This window comes from Halichoerus grypus, chromosome 9 (assembly GCF_964656455.1).
Source record: "Halichoerus grypus chromosome 9, mHalGry1.hap1.1, whole genome shotgun sequence".
In the NCBI taxonomy this organism is placed as follows: domain Eukaryota; kingdom Metazoa; phylum Chordata; class Mammalia; order Carnivora; family Phocidae; genus Halichoerus; species Halichoerus grypus.
The window spans coordinates 31,397,058-31,414,895 of record NC_135720.1 but is presented as its reverse complement, the minus strand read 5'-3'; the positions used below and the strand labels follow the sequence as shown (position 1 = coordinate 31,414,895).

Below are 17,838 nucleotides of genomic sequence, written 5' to 3'. Positions count from 1 at the left end.
ATTTTGTATCATTATCCTCTTGGGGGAAAAAAAAATAACCTGCAGAATGAAATTGACAGTAAAACATTGACCAATTAAGAGCCTGAATACCAATAATATCACCTCGAAATTTATATTCACAAAACCATACTGTACAGTACTAATAAGATATTTATGAAATTCTCCCAGATCACTTTTACAATCTGATTTTCACCTTTACAATTAGAACAGAATGGCACCCCTTTTACCCCCATTCCAGATCCTATTTGGCAAACAGAGCCAGATACAGCACTATTGTACATCCATGGTAAAGGCCATTCCTCAGCCATCTTCCCATAGTGCTTGATATTCTAAGACTTTTACAATAAAAATAGGAATATTGATCACAACACAACTCTCACTGTCATGGTCAGATGTCACAGCCATTATAAAAATCTAATTGTATGATATATATTGTATATATTATAAATTAACATGAAATACTGATAAAAGTAGGCTTCAATTAAGTATCATTAAAAATGGACTTTGGGGCACCTGGGTGGCTCAGATGGTTGGGCGTCTGCCTTCGGCTCAGGTCATGATCTCAGGGTCCTGGGATCGAGCCCCGCATCGGGCTCCCTGCTCGGAGGGGAGCCTCCTTCTCCCTCTCCCTCTACTGTTCCCCCTGCTTGTGCTCTCTTGCTCTCTCTGTCAAATAAATAAATAAAATCTTTAAAAAAAAAAAATGGACTTTATGAGGACAAGAGGGTTGAGGAGGATTCAGCAAATCATGATTCTGTAAAGATTTTGTAAGTTTAAAAATAAAATTTGAAGATGTTTTAATTATGTAAATTTGAAGAAGTCATTCTTCTTTATGTTTATTCAGTTCTAATGTTCTGTAAAGTGAAATGTGAAGTTATGTTACTCTAGCTAAATGGCTTTATGTGGATTTTTTTTTTTTTTTAGATTTTCTTTATTTGACGGATAGAGAGAGCACACAAGTAGGGGGAACGGCAGAAGCAGAGGGAGAAGCAGGCTTCCCGCTGAGCAGAGAGCCCGAGGCCCGGCTCAATCCCAGGACCCTGGGATCATGACCTGAGCCAAAGGCAGACGCTTAACCTACTGAGCCACCCAGCCGCCCCTTTATGTGGATTTCAATCATATGCTAACTCAAATATCTACATTAAGATTAACTTCAGGGTGCCCGGGTGGCTCAGTCAGTTAAGCATCTGCCTTCGGCTCAGGTCATGATCCCAGGGTCCTTGGATCGAGTCCCGCAGTGGGCTCCCTGCCCAGCGGGGAGCCTGCTTCTCCCTCTCCCTCTCCCTCTGCCTCTGCCCCCTGCTTGTGTTCTCTCACTCTCTCTCTCTCAAATAAACAAAAAATCTTAAAAAAAAATCAACTTTAATAGGAATTGTCATTAAGGTATTAGTTTTTGCTTTTATTGTGGATTATTATTTTAATCAGGTGCTTAGCTTGCTTTACCTTTTAAAGATAAAATATTACCTGTTACCCTTGAAAATCTGAGTTGATAATTAGACTCCAGCAATAAAGTTAATCCGCAGTTGTGTCATAAAAATGAAACATGTTCTCACAGGATATTTTGCCTTTTGAACACAGGCTTTGAAAAAAATGATGAAATATATCATTGAGATTTCAAAATGCTGTGTGGCAAGAGTAAAGTAAGGCGGCATGAGCATCCGTTGGCATTTATCACTTGGCATGATAGGCAGGAGTCCTGACTGCCACTTTAAAACTAACATTCAAAAAGCTGGCTTTGAAAATCTGCACGATTGCTACAATCTCTTGTTAAAAAACATGATTACACAGATGTTAAATTGGTTCTTACTCATTGTCAATCTTTTTTTTCTCTCTCTTGAATAAAATCTCTGCAACAGAAAAGAGCTTTGGCTGGTACTGTGGTAAGCAGGATGAAGTGAAAACTCTTCTGGGTGTAATAAAAGATATGAATAAACCCTGTTCAGCCTGGAAAACCGAATGTAAGCACAGCTGCAGGGGAACCTTGAGAAAAATGTTACCATCTGCCATCACTTTCTTCAACAGGTGCTTGTAGTTTTTCCTTCTTTTTCTGAATCTCAAAACCCTTGTGAGTTCAAACATTTCTGTTTGTGATATCAATTTCTCTAGTAAGTGTCATGGTGGTTTAATAATATCGGTAGTGTAATAATACATATTTTTGTGTTAGAGAATCTTTGATCCTAAAAATATCATGAACTGTATAAACAAACTATATAAACATAATTTTCAGATTTCAGAGTAAGCTGGTTTTAGTAAGTTATTTCTTCACTAATCTTAGAAATCGGAGTGGAATGTCAAAACAGAAGGGGCTCGCCTTCTAGAAACCACTTCAGATAAAATTGAAACTCTTTAGGTCTAATGAGGGATCTGTTAAATAGCTACTGGAATGCCAAAATAGGAACCCTGTTAGCTTGCGTTCCAATAAGGGGCCCACCTGAGCAATCTGTTTGTTCTTTAAGGGGCACGTTCTGAAAATACACATCCTGGATTTTCCCCTACAGCCAATCATCTCAGTTCAGTTTTCATGTAGAGTAATTTAATACTTTGCTATAATCATAGAATTATCAGAGATGATAGAATGTAAAATGAACATTTTGACTCTTTAAGTTGACAATAAACTTCAATGGAAAAAAACAAGCAATTTCAGGTTTTATCACAGAAATAAGATATTATTTTACCTTCATCCTATTCCACAATCTTAGTTTTTTAAATTTTAGATGACTTTTCTTAACTACCTATGACCACTGTATGTATGCAAGAAGTAAATTTGGAAAAGAAAACTGGTTCCTTCCTCTTTTCTTTCCTTCCTTCCTTCCTTCCTTCCTTCATTCCTTTCTTCCTCCTTCCTTCCCTCCTTCCTTCCTTCTCCTTTCTTCCAACACATATTTCATTGAGCAACTAGTACTCCTCAGCCCCTGCTGGAGGATTGGAGGCACATGACTCTACAGGACAGCAGACAAAATCCCTACTCCGATCAAAGTCATAATTTAGTTGAGGGGAGGGGGAAGCAATTTAAAAATTATTTTTAATAATAATATAACCAAAATGTCTAGATAATAAATACTTAAAGGAGAATAAAACAGATGATAGAGAGTGACTGGAAAGCCTTCAGGCTGAGTGATCAGAAAAGCCACTACTGAGGCAATGATACTTACTCTGAGAAATAAACTACAATTAGGAGCCAGCCACAAGAGGTTATAGAGGAAGCAGATTCCAGGAAGGGAGGGCAGCTATGGGAAAAGACCTGAACGGGGGTGGGTATCCAGTTTGAGGAAGCAAATAAAAGCCAGGTGGCTGAACTATATAGTGCCCAGGAAAGAGGTCAACAGGGATCAAAGGAGGCCCCAGAACTTATGATACCTTATAGGTTAGTGTAGGGAGTTCAAATTTAATACTAAGCTTACATAAAAGTCATCTGAGCTTTAAGCAGCAAGTGACATATTCTGATTGACATGAAAAAAGTGTGTGTGTGTGTGTGTGTGTGTGTGTGTATGTTACTGTGGCTACCATGTAGAGGATGACAAGAAGGAATAAGAGTGGTGGTCAGAAGACAGAAGTCATGGGGCGCCTGGGTGGCTCAGTCAGTTAAGCAACTGACTCTTGCTTTCAGCTCAGGTCATGGATCTCAGGGTCATGAGATTGAGCCCCACGTTGAGCTCCATGCTCAGAGGAGAGTGTTTTAAGATGCTCTTCCTCTGCCCCTCCCCCGACTAGTGTGTGCACGCTCTCTCTCTCTCTCTCTCTCAAATAAATAAATAAATCTTAAAGAAAAAAAAGAAAAGGAGACAGGAGTCATGCAGTGGTCCGGGTGGTCTGTGCTTGAATGGTAAGAGTAAAATTGAAGGGAAGGGGGCAGGTTTTCGATTTAGCTTGGAGGAAGAGTCAACAGAACCTGAAGATGTGTTTCATATGTGGGTGTAGGAAAGAGGAGACTAAAGAAAGACTCCTAAGCTTTGACTGGAGCTACCAGGAGATGCCATTTACTGAGACTAGGAAGGTGGGAAAGAAACAGGTTGAGGGTGAATGAGGTTAAATTTGAGGTATCTACCTAGACATCTTCCCAGGGTGGGAAGGTTGGGAGACAGAGAATATGCAGACTGGGAGGAGATAAATCAAAATAATGCCGCTACCAAGTTTCAGAAACTCACCAACTTCACATTCCGTTTCTCTCTTGAAGCCCTCCAAATTCTTCTGAGTATATACAAGTCACAAAGTGTTCTTTCTTTTTTTTTTTTTTTTGAGATTTCAAATACACATTCACTAAACCACATACACTATACATAATTCAAATATACTGAAACACACAGTAGGAAGATGAAATACCCTCACGTCCACTGTAACGGGGCAGTGCACACCTGTCCACAGAGACAGGACAACTTCTGAGGCAGGGTAAAAAGCAACATAGACAGTTTCCAATATAGTTGCTAATATCTTCTCTTCTATTGAGTTCTTGAATAACCTAAAAGCATGAATGTGGAATAAAGTTATTTTTAGCATCACCCTAAAGCTGGAAGACAACCTGAAAGACCCTTGATCCTAGCTCCCACCAAAGGAGGAATTCTCTTAAAATATTTTTTTAAAAGATCAGTTATTTGAGAAAGAGCATGAATGTGGGAGGGGCAGAGGGAGAGGAAGAGAGAGAATCTCAAGCAGATTCCCTACTGAACTCGGAGCCCGATTGATGCAGGGCTCAATCTCATGACTCTGAGGTCATGACCTGAGCCAAAACCAAGAGTCAGACGCTCAACCGACTGTGCCACCCAGGTGCTCCTCTCAAAAATATTTTTAAAGAGATGATTACACATTATTTAATACCTCTAGTGAAAAGCTCATGAATTTACAACTTCACAAGGCAACTCATTCAATTTTAAGACCTCTCATTGTCAGAAATGCATTTGTCATACCGAACTAAATAAAATCTTCTACCCTTTAATATATTACTTGAGTCTTTTTTCTTCCTTCTGGAGCCTAACAGGGAGCATCTAATCCATATTTCTTGAGGAAGACTGTCCCCTATTTCAAAAACAATGATCACATCTTTCTAATCATTCTTTCTCCAGACAAAACATTGACAGTTCTTTCCCATTACCCAGGGAACCCCAACTTCCAGAGATTTCAACCATGTTTGTAATCCTCTTTTAGATCTCTTAAAAATGTTATTCTAGAACTTATCTTCTGATGTGATTAGCTTAGTACAGAGTACGCTGTCAATATTACCTCTCTTGATGTAAACTGTAGAGTTTATAAGCTAATATTGCATCTGTATGTTTAGCCAGCTCATATTCTGAGTTTAAAATGACCTAATATTTAGAACTTTTCCATATGAATTCTAAGTTCATTTTTACACATTTTATATAAACACAACTAATTATTTAACCAAGTGTTGAACTCTATGTGTATTCTCAGTGAATTTTTAACTTTTAGTTTCCTTTCATTATTTTAATATATCACCATCTTTGAGTCCTCATCCCGTAATCTAATGTAGCCAGTCTGTTATCAACATATTTTGGGTATGAATGTTTAAATATCTACGATTATGCCTAATTCAACTTTATTAGTCCATCTCATACAAGAAATGAGAAACCCTGCCAATTACCTTACTATCATTCAGATGTACCATTTATTTAATACTCCAACTACAAGTCCAGCAAACCAAATGCAAAAGAAAATGCAGTCTTGTCAGTATAATCTGTGTTTATTGAAACCATGCTGGTCTCTGGTCAGTAATGATGGCAAAGTATTCACAAACCGATGGCTTATAGTTTTTCCTCAAATTTTCTTAAAAACTGCTATCAAGATCCCCGATCTCTACATTGAGCAGACACCTTTTCCCCAAGTTGAAAAGCTGCCGTGTTTGTCTCCATGTCATCTCCTGCTAATTCTGACATTTCACTGATTGCTTGATCGATTATAACAATATCTTGTATTTAAGTATTTTCAATGTGCCACATACTTGGCTTAAGAGTTTTACATGCTGATTTCACTTAATTCTCACCAAAACCCCATGCTTTAGATAGCAGGAGTCCCCTCTTCATAAAGGAAACCATCACTTAGAGAGGCTAAAGAGTTTGCCAGGGACAACACATCCAATAAGCAACAAGCAGTGGCTGGATTCACACCAAGAATTCCTGCTTTTAAGTGTTCCGCAGTTATTCGGCAGGCATTTCTTGACGACCTGCCAAGCACAAGGAATTGTTGTCCCTGGTACTTCAGGAAGATGTGGCAACGCTGACAATCACCAACTTGTAAATGTTCCATCCAAACCCTAACAAAATATTAATTATCTACCACTCCCGCTACTTTTTCTCCTCTCCCTTCTACAGTGATAGCTTTAGGGCATCTCACTGCTTATTAGTAACCTTGGAGAACAGAGGAAGAAAGGGAGAGGATATCTATTTACATAACTGGAAAGACACTTGAGAATTTTTCCAAATACAAAGGGAGTCCATTTTGTTACTGTTAATTCTAATGAAAGATTTTAAAGTAGAACATTTCTCTTGGCTTAAATACAGGCTGAGAATTATCTGGAACTTTCATTTATTAATGTTCCCTTGATGCCCTATAACCATATATAACTTATGAATTTTAGACTCTGTGTGGGCAGATATTCCTGTTGCCTAGAAATACGGCAGCTAGAACCAACTGACAAAAGGGGTATACAAATGATAGAAAGCTATGAGGAGGAGAGAGATTTCTGGTTCAGCATATGTTGAAATACACCACTACCCACATTCCTTCCCTTGCGACTCTTGTTTCAGCATGTAAATCTGAAAAAATACTTAGAGTTATCAATAACTTTGTCAAACTCATCTCAGAAGCATTTCCATTTTAGGAAAATTCACTTTATTCTTCTATTTTATAAAATAGTTTTCAGTATCCAGACATATGCCCGCCCTTGCTTCAAACATCAGACTTCAAATGCACTCTGAATGGTTTCATACGGAATTCTCCTTTGCATCCCCATGCCAGATGCCTGGAATCTTCCAGACTTCTGTAGGTTGACCATAAAGGAGTCGACCACCTGATTTCTATCAAAGAGCCTGAACACATAAGGTCAGTAGTTCCCGAGCATGTCTGCCAATCAGAATCACCTGGGAAACTAAAATTTATTAATGCCTATGTCCACCCCCTGAGATTGTATGAGATTTAATTGGTATGGGGGAGGGAGGGCGGTTACCTGGACACTGGAATTTTTTAAAGATCCCCAAGTGATGCTGGTGTGCAGAGAAGCTTGGGAACTTCTGACAAAGAAAGTACGTTTCTCAGTTCTCTGTTCTCAGTTCTCTCTTAACCCTGCTGTTCATCACTGGACTGCAATCTGCCATGGCGTGAATCCATCTTGGCCCTGTCCAAAGGGATCTGGATGTCCAAAGTACCAGGAGGCCTAGCTTCTACCTGGTTTCATCTACCATCAGTTCCCTTGTATGAGTGAGTTTCAGTGTATGAACTTTGCAGGGGAAAAAAGGGCAGCAACTTAGTTTTATCTACCAAACTGAGATTTCCATTTAAAAATTGCCTGAAAGATGGAAATCTTCCGCAGGGACGTGTGTTTTGCTTCTCCAAGTTCTTTAGCTCTCTAATATTATTGCAGATGAGAAAGAACACAGAGTATAAGGGAAAAACATTCACACCTAGAATTAAGAAAGAAACTTCTATAAAATCACCAAGTCTCTAGATCAAAGCCCGAAAGACTCTAGTGGAGCTTACTAAACATCTGTGTAGCAAAGCCACAGAAACAGAAAAGAGAGCTCTGTGGTTCAGACACATTTGTTAAAACATTAATTATATTTCTCCCAGGTAAGCAGTTTCCTATATTTAAGGTCTACTAACTTCTTTGATGCGCATGCCAGATAATCTTCACAGTATGTAATATTTTGAGTTGTAAACATTATGATTAATCTCCAAAGACAACCTTTAAGACTTGGGACATTTGTTTTCCCTCAGGTCTTGATTAGAAGCATCCTAATCTGAAAGAGCCACATGGTTTCCCCTTATCACATCACTCTATTTTAATTCTCAGCACTTTCTGATATTTTTCTTGTTTATGTATTTATTTGTTTATCCCCCACCAAAATCTGAGCTCCATGATACCACTGGCCTCATCTCACTCAATGCTATGTCCCTAGGATTGGGAACTGTTCAATTAAAGTTCAATCAATATTGGTTACATGAATGAATGAACATTCCAACATTCACCGCCCATAGGTAAGTGTTTTACTCAGTCATGTGAGAGTCACAAATGATTCCCCTGCTGTGTGACCTGGAGCCTCAAGTTTGTACATCTACAAAGTGGGAGAAATAAGACGTTGACCTCACAGGGCTATTGTGAGAATTACATGAGAGTCCACACTTCAAGGAATTAAGAGTGTATGGCATATACTGAAAACTCAATGAATGAAAAATCGTATCATAGAAATGTATGTCTATGACAGAAGGGAACAAAAGTGGTAAGAGAAATACTATGATTTTAATTTACCAATCACTTTTAAAATGTATTCTATTATACATGTTCTTTCACTATTAAGGAAGAAAATTGGAATATGTTTTTATGTAAGCTACTGCTTACTCGCAGGAGAAGAAAGAACAGCAAACCGGGACTCAGAGGAAATGAATCCAGGCTGCTGATCTTCGTGGCCTCCAACAAACCATTTAATAGGTACTTAAGATTCGGTTTCTCACCTGTAAAACTGGGGGTGTAGGGAAATTTAGGGAACCTGAGGGGAATCAACTGAACTCTGAGCTCTTTTTTTTTTTTTAAGTTTATTTTTTAGCAACCTCTACACCCAACATGGGGCTCAAACTCATGACCCTGAGATCAAGAGTCACACGTTCTTCAGACTGAGCCAGCCAGGCGACCCTGAACTCTGAGCTCGTAAGAGCAACAAGTAAATATACAGGACAGCAACATTTAATCTGTAAAAGCAGTAACTGTTCAAAGTTTTCTCATAAGAAATGAGATGAATAGGAAATGAGATGAATGACGAAAGTCCTCAATAGCAAATTAAATCTGGTCTATACATTATTTGTATAGCACTAGATACAGAATTCCAACTTTACGGTTAACAAAAATTAGGCATTTGAAGTTATTTTTGTAGAATACTATGTGCTATGTGCTATGCTTATGAGCAGCTTTTTTTTTCTTTTTCTTTTTCTTTTTTCTTTCTTTTTTTTTTGATCTGCTCTAGAATGTAACAAGTTTAAGAGACATAGATTGGGAAGAAGTTTCCTGGAGAAACAACTGTCTATTTAAAAATTCTGTACTAGTTATTTTTTAAAAGTTACAATAAACAGCATTGTGAGGCATCCATATGCACAGTTTTGTCTTTTTTTTTTCATATGGATCAAACATTTTCAGAAACGTGGTGATGTATAATGAATTCATTCCTTTTGCCAGCAACTTTATTGTAATAGGGCTCTATTACAAAAATGAATCAATAAGCCACCATTCACTTTCTTTGAAGTGGACTCTGCCTTCCCTTCCAAGAAATAACCCAGAAATATGCCATGGGTTGTTTGAAGCCTTGAACTTGTTGGTCAATTCAGGTGCATTGTTCCCTTGGCTCTTAGGTCTGCCCTGTTTCCTCAGGCTGGCGTTATAAAATCATCTGCTCTGCCAGGGAGAACCACACAGCTGAAGAGTATCATCATGCGTGGAGCATTACACTGGTTCATGTGTCCTTATTACTAATGCACAAAGCACGAAGCTTGGAGAGGTCCCTTCGTCATCTGGAAATTGGGGTGGGGGGGCATAATCTGAAGACTTATAAATATCTCTTAACAAAGCCCCAGCTGAGCTGTGTCAGGGTTGTACACTCTCTTCATCTTTCCCTTACAGCTTTTCAATTTGCTTTCCAAACATTTCTTTGTAGCCGTTGGCTGGGGTGCACTTAAAAGCAGCACATAGTTAACCACAAAGAATGCTCACTGTTTTCTGTGATTTCAAATCACAGCACAATTTCCAAGCACTTCCTCAGCGAACAGCCCAGCAGCAGTTACCCTGCTGCTGAAGACTTACTTCTCATCAGAGAAATGTTTCAGTTTTAGAGACAGCCCAGGAGCAAGGCTGTGACAAATGATGACATATGTTTCAGCCTCCATTCACTAGCGATTTCTACCCCCAAAGGAAGAGTGAATCAATTTTTGTGCCAATTCAACGAGCACATCCCACAATGCTGCCCTCTTCTCTAACTCACACAAACTAGGCATTCATCAACCCGGATTACTTGCCTCAAATGGGGACTCACAGTTGCTAAGTGGCTGGGTTGGGGGTGGGATTGCACTGTGTCAAAAAGGGGCAAAGTACAAGAAAAGGACATGAATCCATCAGGGAAGTGAGAGTTAATTCATTGAGACAAAATAGTGAGGTTTTCAAAAGCCAATGCAAGAGGAAAGACTGCTTCCCACCCCCACCCCTGACAATCCTGTGAAAGACAGTGCAGAAATGACCTCGGCAGCATCCCAGGGGTCATGTTACCCCAAGGGGGTGCGGCTCCATGACAGTGTATCTGATAGATTATACTGAGACCCGCTTCACTTTGCAACCACATTTCTCTTTTCTTTCCCATTTGATCGGACCTAGTTGTATACCATTTGAGGAACTGTCTCCAGACTGGGTCAGAGGGTTAGAAAATGGGCAGGGCAAATTTCCATAAAGCCTCATCTCTGGGTATAGTTTTAAGGGTGGACGAACCTATTGCCTTGAGGCAAGGAAATTAGAAGTTGATTTTTTTCACTCCAGAAGCCTACAAGCAAATGTCACACTGCCCTCTGGAGGTATTCTCATTGGGTCCAACTCTGAACTAGTCATTGGCAACCACTGAAAAATGTGGAGTTGTAGAGCGTCGGTAGTCTTTACTAGCAAGGGAGTGTGGAGTAGGAGAACTAACTGTTCACTAACTCCATGTGAGTGGTGTGAGAGAGTGTGTATAAAAGGGAAGAAGGTGAATAAGTAAATATTGCCTCCTGATCTCAGTAGTGTCAAGAGCGAGTGTATGCATGTAAACATGTACTCAAAGGTGGTGGTAGGAAGGAGACTGTGACAAGTCAGTGGGGATGGGTGTGAAAGCAAGTGTTTTGCAAAGATGGCCACACTCATATATTCCATTCCCCTGTGACCTCCTTATGATGTGATCCTGAGGCGCAGTCTATGTTCCCTCTTGAATCCAGTGAGATGTGACTACAATGAAGATGACTCAAAGGCTAAGTTATAAATGGCTGCTATCCAGTTTCTACCTGGGCCCCTTTGGATGTTCACCACGCGGACCCGGCCACTCAGCTGTGGGGAAGCTGAGTGGCAACATGGAGTGGCCACACTGCCACCACAGGACCAGCTGAGGTCCCCAGCCAAGAGCTGACAGCAGATGCCAGTCAGGCAAGTGATCGAGGGAGCCTTCCAATGATTCCAACCACTCACCTTGGAGTTGACATCCAGTGAAGCAGACATCTGTCCCCACTTAGCCCCTCCTCGGATCGCAGATTTGTGAGCAAACTAAGTGTCACTGTGGCAAGTGACTATGTTTTGGGGTATTGTGTTATACAATAGATTAAAAAAATTGGGCAAGGTCCCCTCTGACACTGGGCATTTCTCTGCACAGAATAAGCCAGGCCTGAAGAGAAATGGAACCTGCCTCTCTGCCTTTCATAATCTGGGTTGATTCTTCACTAACCTTAGCTTTTTCCCTCTTGGCCCCAGATTAATTTGTCCATGGGCTCTTATCTCCACTAAAATTTTGTGTATATATGTGCTCTACATGGTGCTTGTACAAACTTGAATCGTGGCCACTATTTCATAATCAGATTTCATTTACACACATCTAAATTTCCATCTTCTCTCAAAAACTCAAAAAAAGCAAAAACAAAAACAAAAGATCTGCCAATACCTGATTTGCATTCCCACACAACAGTAACTCAGTCACAAGAACTCTTTTTTCCTCCATGCTCTCTACTGTCTATTGCATTGCATCAAGCCCATCACTCTTTTATCCTTGCTGTCTGACCTCTATGGGCATTTGGGTTTGTGGCATCTATTTTAACCAACAATTCTCTACCGGTTGGCTGGAATATATTCTCACACAGTTATCCAGGAGTTAATATCCTATTGAAACAAAAAGTTTAAGATAACCAGAAAAATAGAAGTCAGAATAATGACAGAAAAAATATCTGAAGGTCAAGTTTTTAAAAATTAAATAAGAAAGGAGGACATAACATATATGAAAAAAAAAAAAAAGCCACAAGGGGATGTGACCCGTATGTCAATGTAGGGTATTATCACGCGGCCCGATGCCATCTCCAACCATTAGCAGCTGCACATACCTGGATGCCCCAGAAGCCAATGCTTTGTCTTGCAAAGTTCATTCTCACTGGGAGTAAAATTACATCAAATCCAAAGTCTACTAATTGAATCACATACACTGTTTAAGAACCCTATTCACCTTTTGGTATAGTTGCTCAGGATATCCTTATCACACCACCGTGTGAAGACTCTCAAATTAATAGTTTCTAGAGAGAAGATTCAATTTCAAGTTTTGGAAAATCACCTAGCCTGGATGACCCAGATGGAGCTGATACATTTCTTTTTATTTTTAGTGTTTGGTGTCTCTCATTTTATTAAAGAGGTTTTCAGTCAATTTTCTTTCCATATTACTGATTAGCATAATTTTTAGTGTATTTTATGTGTCCTAGAATGAGTAGGATTAAGGAAAGGGAACAGTAAAAGATGTCAGTCCACTAAGAAAATAATTATCATTTATAGATGAAAATAAGGATTTTATTTCCTGAGAAATAAAAATGGAGGGGAAAATCCTATTTCTTGCTCATTAAATATATTGGGAAAGTGACCATTTCTAAGGTTTATCTCATAGTGATTGATAGGTATTCACTGATTACTCTGAGAAAATTTCTATGGCTCAAAGTCAATCCAGAGAGCACTTAGTCAATTTTTATGCAGTCTTTATGAAGAACCACCAGCAGTGTGAAAACACTGTAGTTTAACAAAGTCTGTTTTTCTGGTGGGCCAATTATGGCATGTTGAAACAGGACTCTACTCTTCCTTTTTCATTTGATATCAAATTGGATGGGCTTTCTAGAAATATTGCTCTTTGGGGGGGAAACAATATCAAGTTATCTTTTAAAGTATATCCTATTTTATGATATTACCATAGATTTTCCATGTCCCTTTCAACAAAACATGCAAGGATGCAAGGGGCATATTACCTTTCCCACCTTGAACAAACAAACAAACAAAAAGACTTGGCTCAATTAGGTATTTAAATAAGGTATTTTCTTCTTCATTATCAGAAGAGAGTTAAGTTATTCAGCTAGTGAGGCCTGTGTCTGGGATCAAATTCTTGGTTTACAAATTTAATGTCTGAAATACTGCCGCAGGAGGATATTTATACATCAATGACTTCAACAAAGCACAATCCTCATAAAACTTAATTTTATTGGAGTTGTAGAATACTTATTTTGGGAGAAAAGGATTCATTTATGAAAAAAACAGACAACAGGATGGTTTTGAAGTTTTTATTACTGTCATTTTCTTTATTTCTAGCCAGAGTTAATAGCTCAGTGCCAGAATTAGGGTTAAAATTTGATGGCATCTCAGCCAGAAAGTTGTGGAAATCAAACTGAGAAGTCAGGAATAAAATTACTGACAAAGGCACTTCGGTATCCATCCGGTGCATTGATTTTAATATCATCAAAACCTTAACCCAATGCCAGGACAGCAAGGAGTTTTCATTTGGAAGCAGAGACTTTTAGCAAAGAGCAGTATTCCGGGATGAACTTTTTATAAGTAACAGAGTATATTCACCACGATGTTATGTAACTGTGGAAAAGTGTTCAAATGTTGTCAAGATCAAATAAACAAAGATGTCCAGAAAACCTAACCACCTTGTCATTCTGGTTTTCTCACAATTTTTTCCCCCTCCTATTCATAAAGATATCTATGAACAGGCAATGTATCTACTCCGACTCTTTCAAAGCAAAACGGTAGCTGTCAAATTAACTTTGTTAGCTATTAAAATAAGTGAAAAGTTTCTCCACTTCATAGAGGATTTTGCCTGGGGAACTGTAAGTTGTGCAGGTCTCTGAGTGGGCATCCTAACGGGCTCCCAGAATAGCAAAGTTCCTAAATGATACTTGGGGACCTTTCATTCATCTCTCAGGTGAGGCAGCTGACCTCAGCTCCGTGCCTGGGGACTCCAGAGTAGCTATGATTTGTAAGTTCTGGGATCCTTGTCCTAGACAGCAAGACAGCAGAGTGCTTAAAGCTCACAGGTCCCTTCAACCCCGACAGCAGTCCCGTTAGGTCCCCAAAGGGTCGTTCTCCTTTCCCAGGAGGGATGAATGGGGATGCGTGGCAGGTGTGTATGTGGGGGAATCTAGTAAGTGGGACGCTGGGGACAAGAAAGTGTTCAGAGACGGAAAGCTGCCCGAGGTCACCCGTGCTCAGCTTCCCCGGGCGAAAACTCGGGGCCGGGCGGTGGAAGCGGAGAGCCCAGCCGCCCGCGCCTTTGGCTCCGGGGGTGCGGGAGCCGACCACCAAGGGGAGCGCGTGCGGAGTTCGGGCTGCAGGGCTGCCGGGGGACGGGGGGGCGGGGGGGGGTAGGAGCGACGGCTTCCAGCCTCGGCCGCGGAGGACAGCCGCTGGCCCCGGGGGCGCCTGCACTCGCGCCTGCTCCGAGGGCGGGAGACGGGACGGGGCTCGGCGCGGCGGGCTCCAGAAGGGGAACGCGCTTACCTGCAGATAGGGCCGCCCGTGGGCCACGCCGCCCACGACGATGTCCGCCGCGGCCATGGCCCCGGTGGGCGAGAAGCCGAAGCCCACGTAGCCGGCGGTGCGCACCTCGAGGCGAAAGGCGAGCCGGCCGCCCCGTGGGCCCCAGCTCAGCCAGTACTTGCCCTCGGAGTCGAGAAGGGTGCGGTGCGGGAGGGCCCGGCCCAAGCCCCCCGCCGCCGCGCCGGGGAGCAGCCCCCAAAGCAGGAGCAGCGGCCAGCCGCACATCCTCGGGCGCCTCCTGCCCGCCGGCACCTGGGTCGCGCCGACTGGCAGAGCGAGGAGGCGGCTCGAGGGGCGGCGGCGGCGCGCGGGAGGCCTGGGCCCGCCCCCTCGGCCCGCAGCGCGCCCGCCCGCGGGGAGGGGCCCCACCCGCTCCAGCTCCCGCTCCCGCTCCCCTCCCAGCCGCTGGCGACCCTCGGCGCGTCGGGCTTCCCGCCCATCCACCTGCGGCCCCGCACCCTGGTCTCGGTCCCCGAGGTTTGGGCTCGGTGGGGAGGCAAGAGACGGACGTCCTGGGTGCAGGAGGCAGAAGCCGAGAAAAGGGGGCTGGGGCCGAGGGGAAAGGAGTGAGCCCTCTAGTTCTGGGAGAACGTGGGCGCTTGTTGGGGCGGGGGACGGCGCGGGAGTGAGTCCCTGGGGAAAGGAGAAACTGATGACAGAGGGCAAGTTTAGCCTAGCCGAGAAGGGGAGGAGTTGAGTGATCAAAAGGGATAATCCTGGGTTTTGGTGGAGGGACAGTGAGAGAAAGTACCAGTCAGGGCCACTGTTTAACACTTCCCTATCCATTGCAGTTGACTTTCTGAAGCCAATGTACCCAGCGATCCCCCTAGCCCACGGAGGGACACCATTCATCTCCTCCAGGACATTTCTCCCACCCTTTCACCCTGTGGGAGCCCCAGGGCTGGGAAGGGCTCGCTCCTGATGGCAGGAGTCAGCGCCCTGGTGCCTGCCTTCCTCCTGGGTTTGGTTTGGTTTGGTTTGGTTTTGAGGGGACAAGTACTGCCAAACTACTTTGTCATCGTAGGTCAGGGTTAAAGCATCATCTGGAAGTTAGATTAAATCTGAAATCGTCTTTTCCTGCTATGTCAAGTTCTGACCACAGTCACGTTTAGCAAAAAGTGTTTTTGACCACATCACTCCTGTCTTCAGAACACTACTCAATGTGGCAAATTACCTTCTTTATTTATTTAGTCATGTGTTTATATTCTGCCATGTTTAAAAAAAAAAAAACTTCTAAGGTGGCTTACAAACATACAAACAACACAAAATAGAAAACTAATAGACGATATCAATTGAAAAGATAGAGGTAAGAAGAATACTACAAATATGTACTAATACTCTGGGTTTGGAAACTCCATACAAGCCACTCTTTCTTCAAGTCATAGTTCAGCCTGCTTTTTCTTCCTCCTATTTTCTCTTTCCATTTCTTTTCCCAGAACTTTTCCAAAGTTACCAGCCTGCACCAAAACTTTGTTCTTCCAAAGATTCAGGCACATGGCACCATGTCTGGAAGGCAAGCTTCAAGTGGATCTGCTGACCGGGGAGTCCCAGGGTAGCCTGAGAAGGGACCCATCTCAAGGAGAGAGGGGATGGAGGTCTACAGGTTTAGCCAATGACAAGAGGCCAGCATCAGAGAAGAGGGCTGTTGAAACTGTGGGACAAGGCAAGAAAGAGCTAAGTTTCTACAAGCACTGGGGCCGTGGCTACTGCTGCTGGCTCCAGCCATAAAGAGGAGAGGAATGTGGAGAGAGAGGAACAAAATGGTGGACAATGGAGGCCAAGAGGAATGGGTCTTGGCACCATGTGAGGCACACTCACCACATTGGGCAGGATTTTAGGGGAGCCCAATTATTTCAGAGCAATCAAAAGCAAACTTCCTGCTTTGTGACCCTACTTTTATTCCTAGCATGGAAGAGCCTGGAACGCATAGCTCTATCTGCTTCCTAAGGTTGGTTCTATGAGTCCTAAATTCACGTCTAGAACCTGCCCCCCATTTAATGTTCTAGCTCCACCTTCCATCACTCTCACCTCACTCACCCCATGCCCTCTAGACACATGAAAACTGCCTCTAGAATTTTCAAAAGAGAGCCCTGCTGTCTCACATCACTGTGCCTTTTCAGATTGCTCACTCTGCCGCATTTGCCTTTTCTCCCCTCTGAAGTATTTTCTGATCCTTCCTCCTGTACTTCTGCCGAGATGACACTGGCCCCTCCATAGTGGTGTTCATGAAATGTTCCATCCAGACCTCATGATTGCAGCGTTAACACTTCAGTGTCTGTTGATATGCTGGTTTTCCCCCATTAGCCTCTCTAGATCAGGAACTGCCTCTGGTTCCTGGTTGTAAATGCATTGCCTAGAGTATGGACCAGCATGCAGTAGGTGTTTAATAAATATTCATAGAAAAAGTGAATAGATGCATTTACAGATCCTCCTGGAAGCATCCTCTTTACGAAGTTGGACAGTGGGGAGAAAGCTTGGCCCCCAGATATGTTGAAGGTTCTGCTCTGCATTAGTATTGAAGCAAAAATAGAAAAGAAGACCACACATGGATACACAAAAGAGAAAGTCTTAAATGGTTTTTATTATTTCATTAAATAAAATCATTGAATGTGAAGTTATTGTCTTTTGTTTGTCTGTAACTGGCATTGTATCTAAAACACCCTGAGTGCTCAAGAAATATTAAAACTAATAAAATCATCTTGACATTAGGTCAATAAACAGAACATTATCAGCATAATTCATATGCAAGAGACCCACTCTGCTTTGGTTTGAATTATCCCCGTAAATGAAGACAAAAGAGAAAATTTTATGTAAGTGTGGTTCATAAGTTGACTGAGTTTCCCAGATCAACACCAACTGCCTACTCAATTGCACAGAGGACTCACTTTCCCAATTTGGAAATTAATTACTGTATGGTGGCTTGTCTTAAATTTGTAAGGAAAACAAGAAGAAAGCATAGGTCCATTAAAAACTCGGGCTATATGGCAGAGAGGAGAATGAAATCAGTGGTAAGGGGTTTCAATTTTATTATTTTTCAAACTATTTTGTAAAAATGATACTTG

General features: G+C 41.9%; 1 protein-coding gene across 1 annotated transcript in view; it reads right to left on the bottom strand.

Moving 5' to 3' along the window:
* MOXD1 (monooxygenase DBH like 1) overlaps positions 1-15,053 on the bottom strand; it is an 87,272-nt gene extending 72,219 nt beyond the window's left edge. Inside the window, exon 1 of the mRNA XM_036120815.2 lies at positions 14,738-15,053. Within this exon, the coding sequence (XP_035976708.1) occupies positions 14,738-15,001 (264 nt within the window). The 5' untranslated portion in view covers positions 15,002-15,053. The remainder of the gene's footprint in view (positions 1-14,737) is intronic.
* Positions 15,054-17,838: the final 2,785 nt, after the last annotated feature.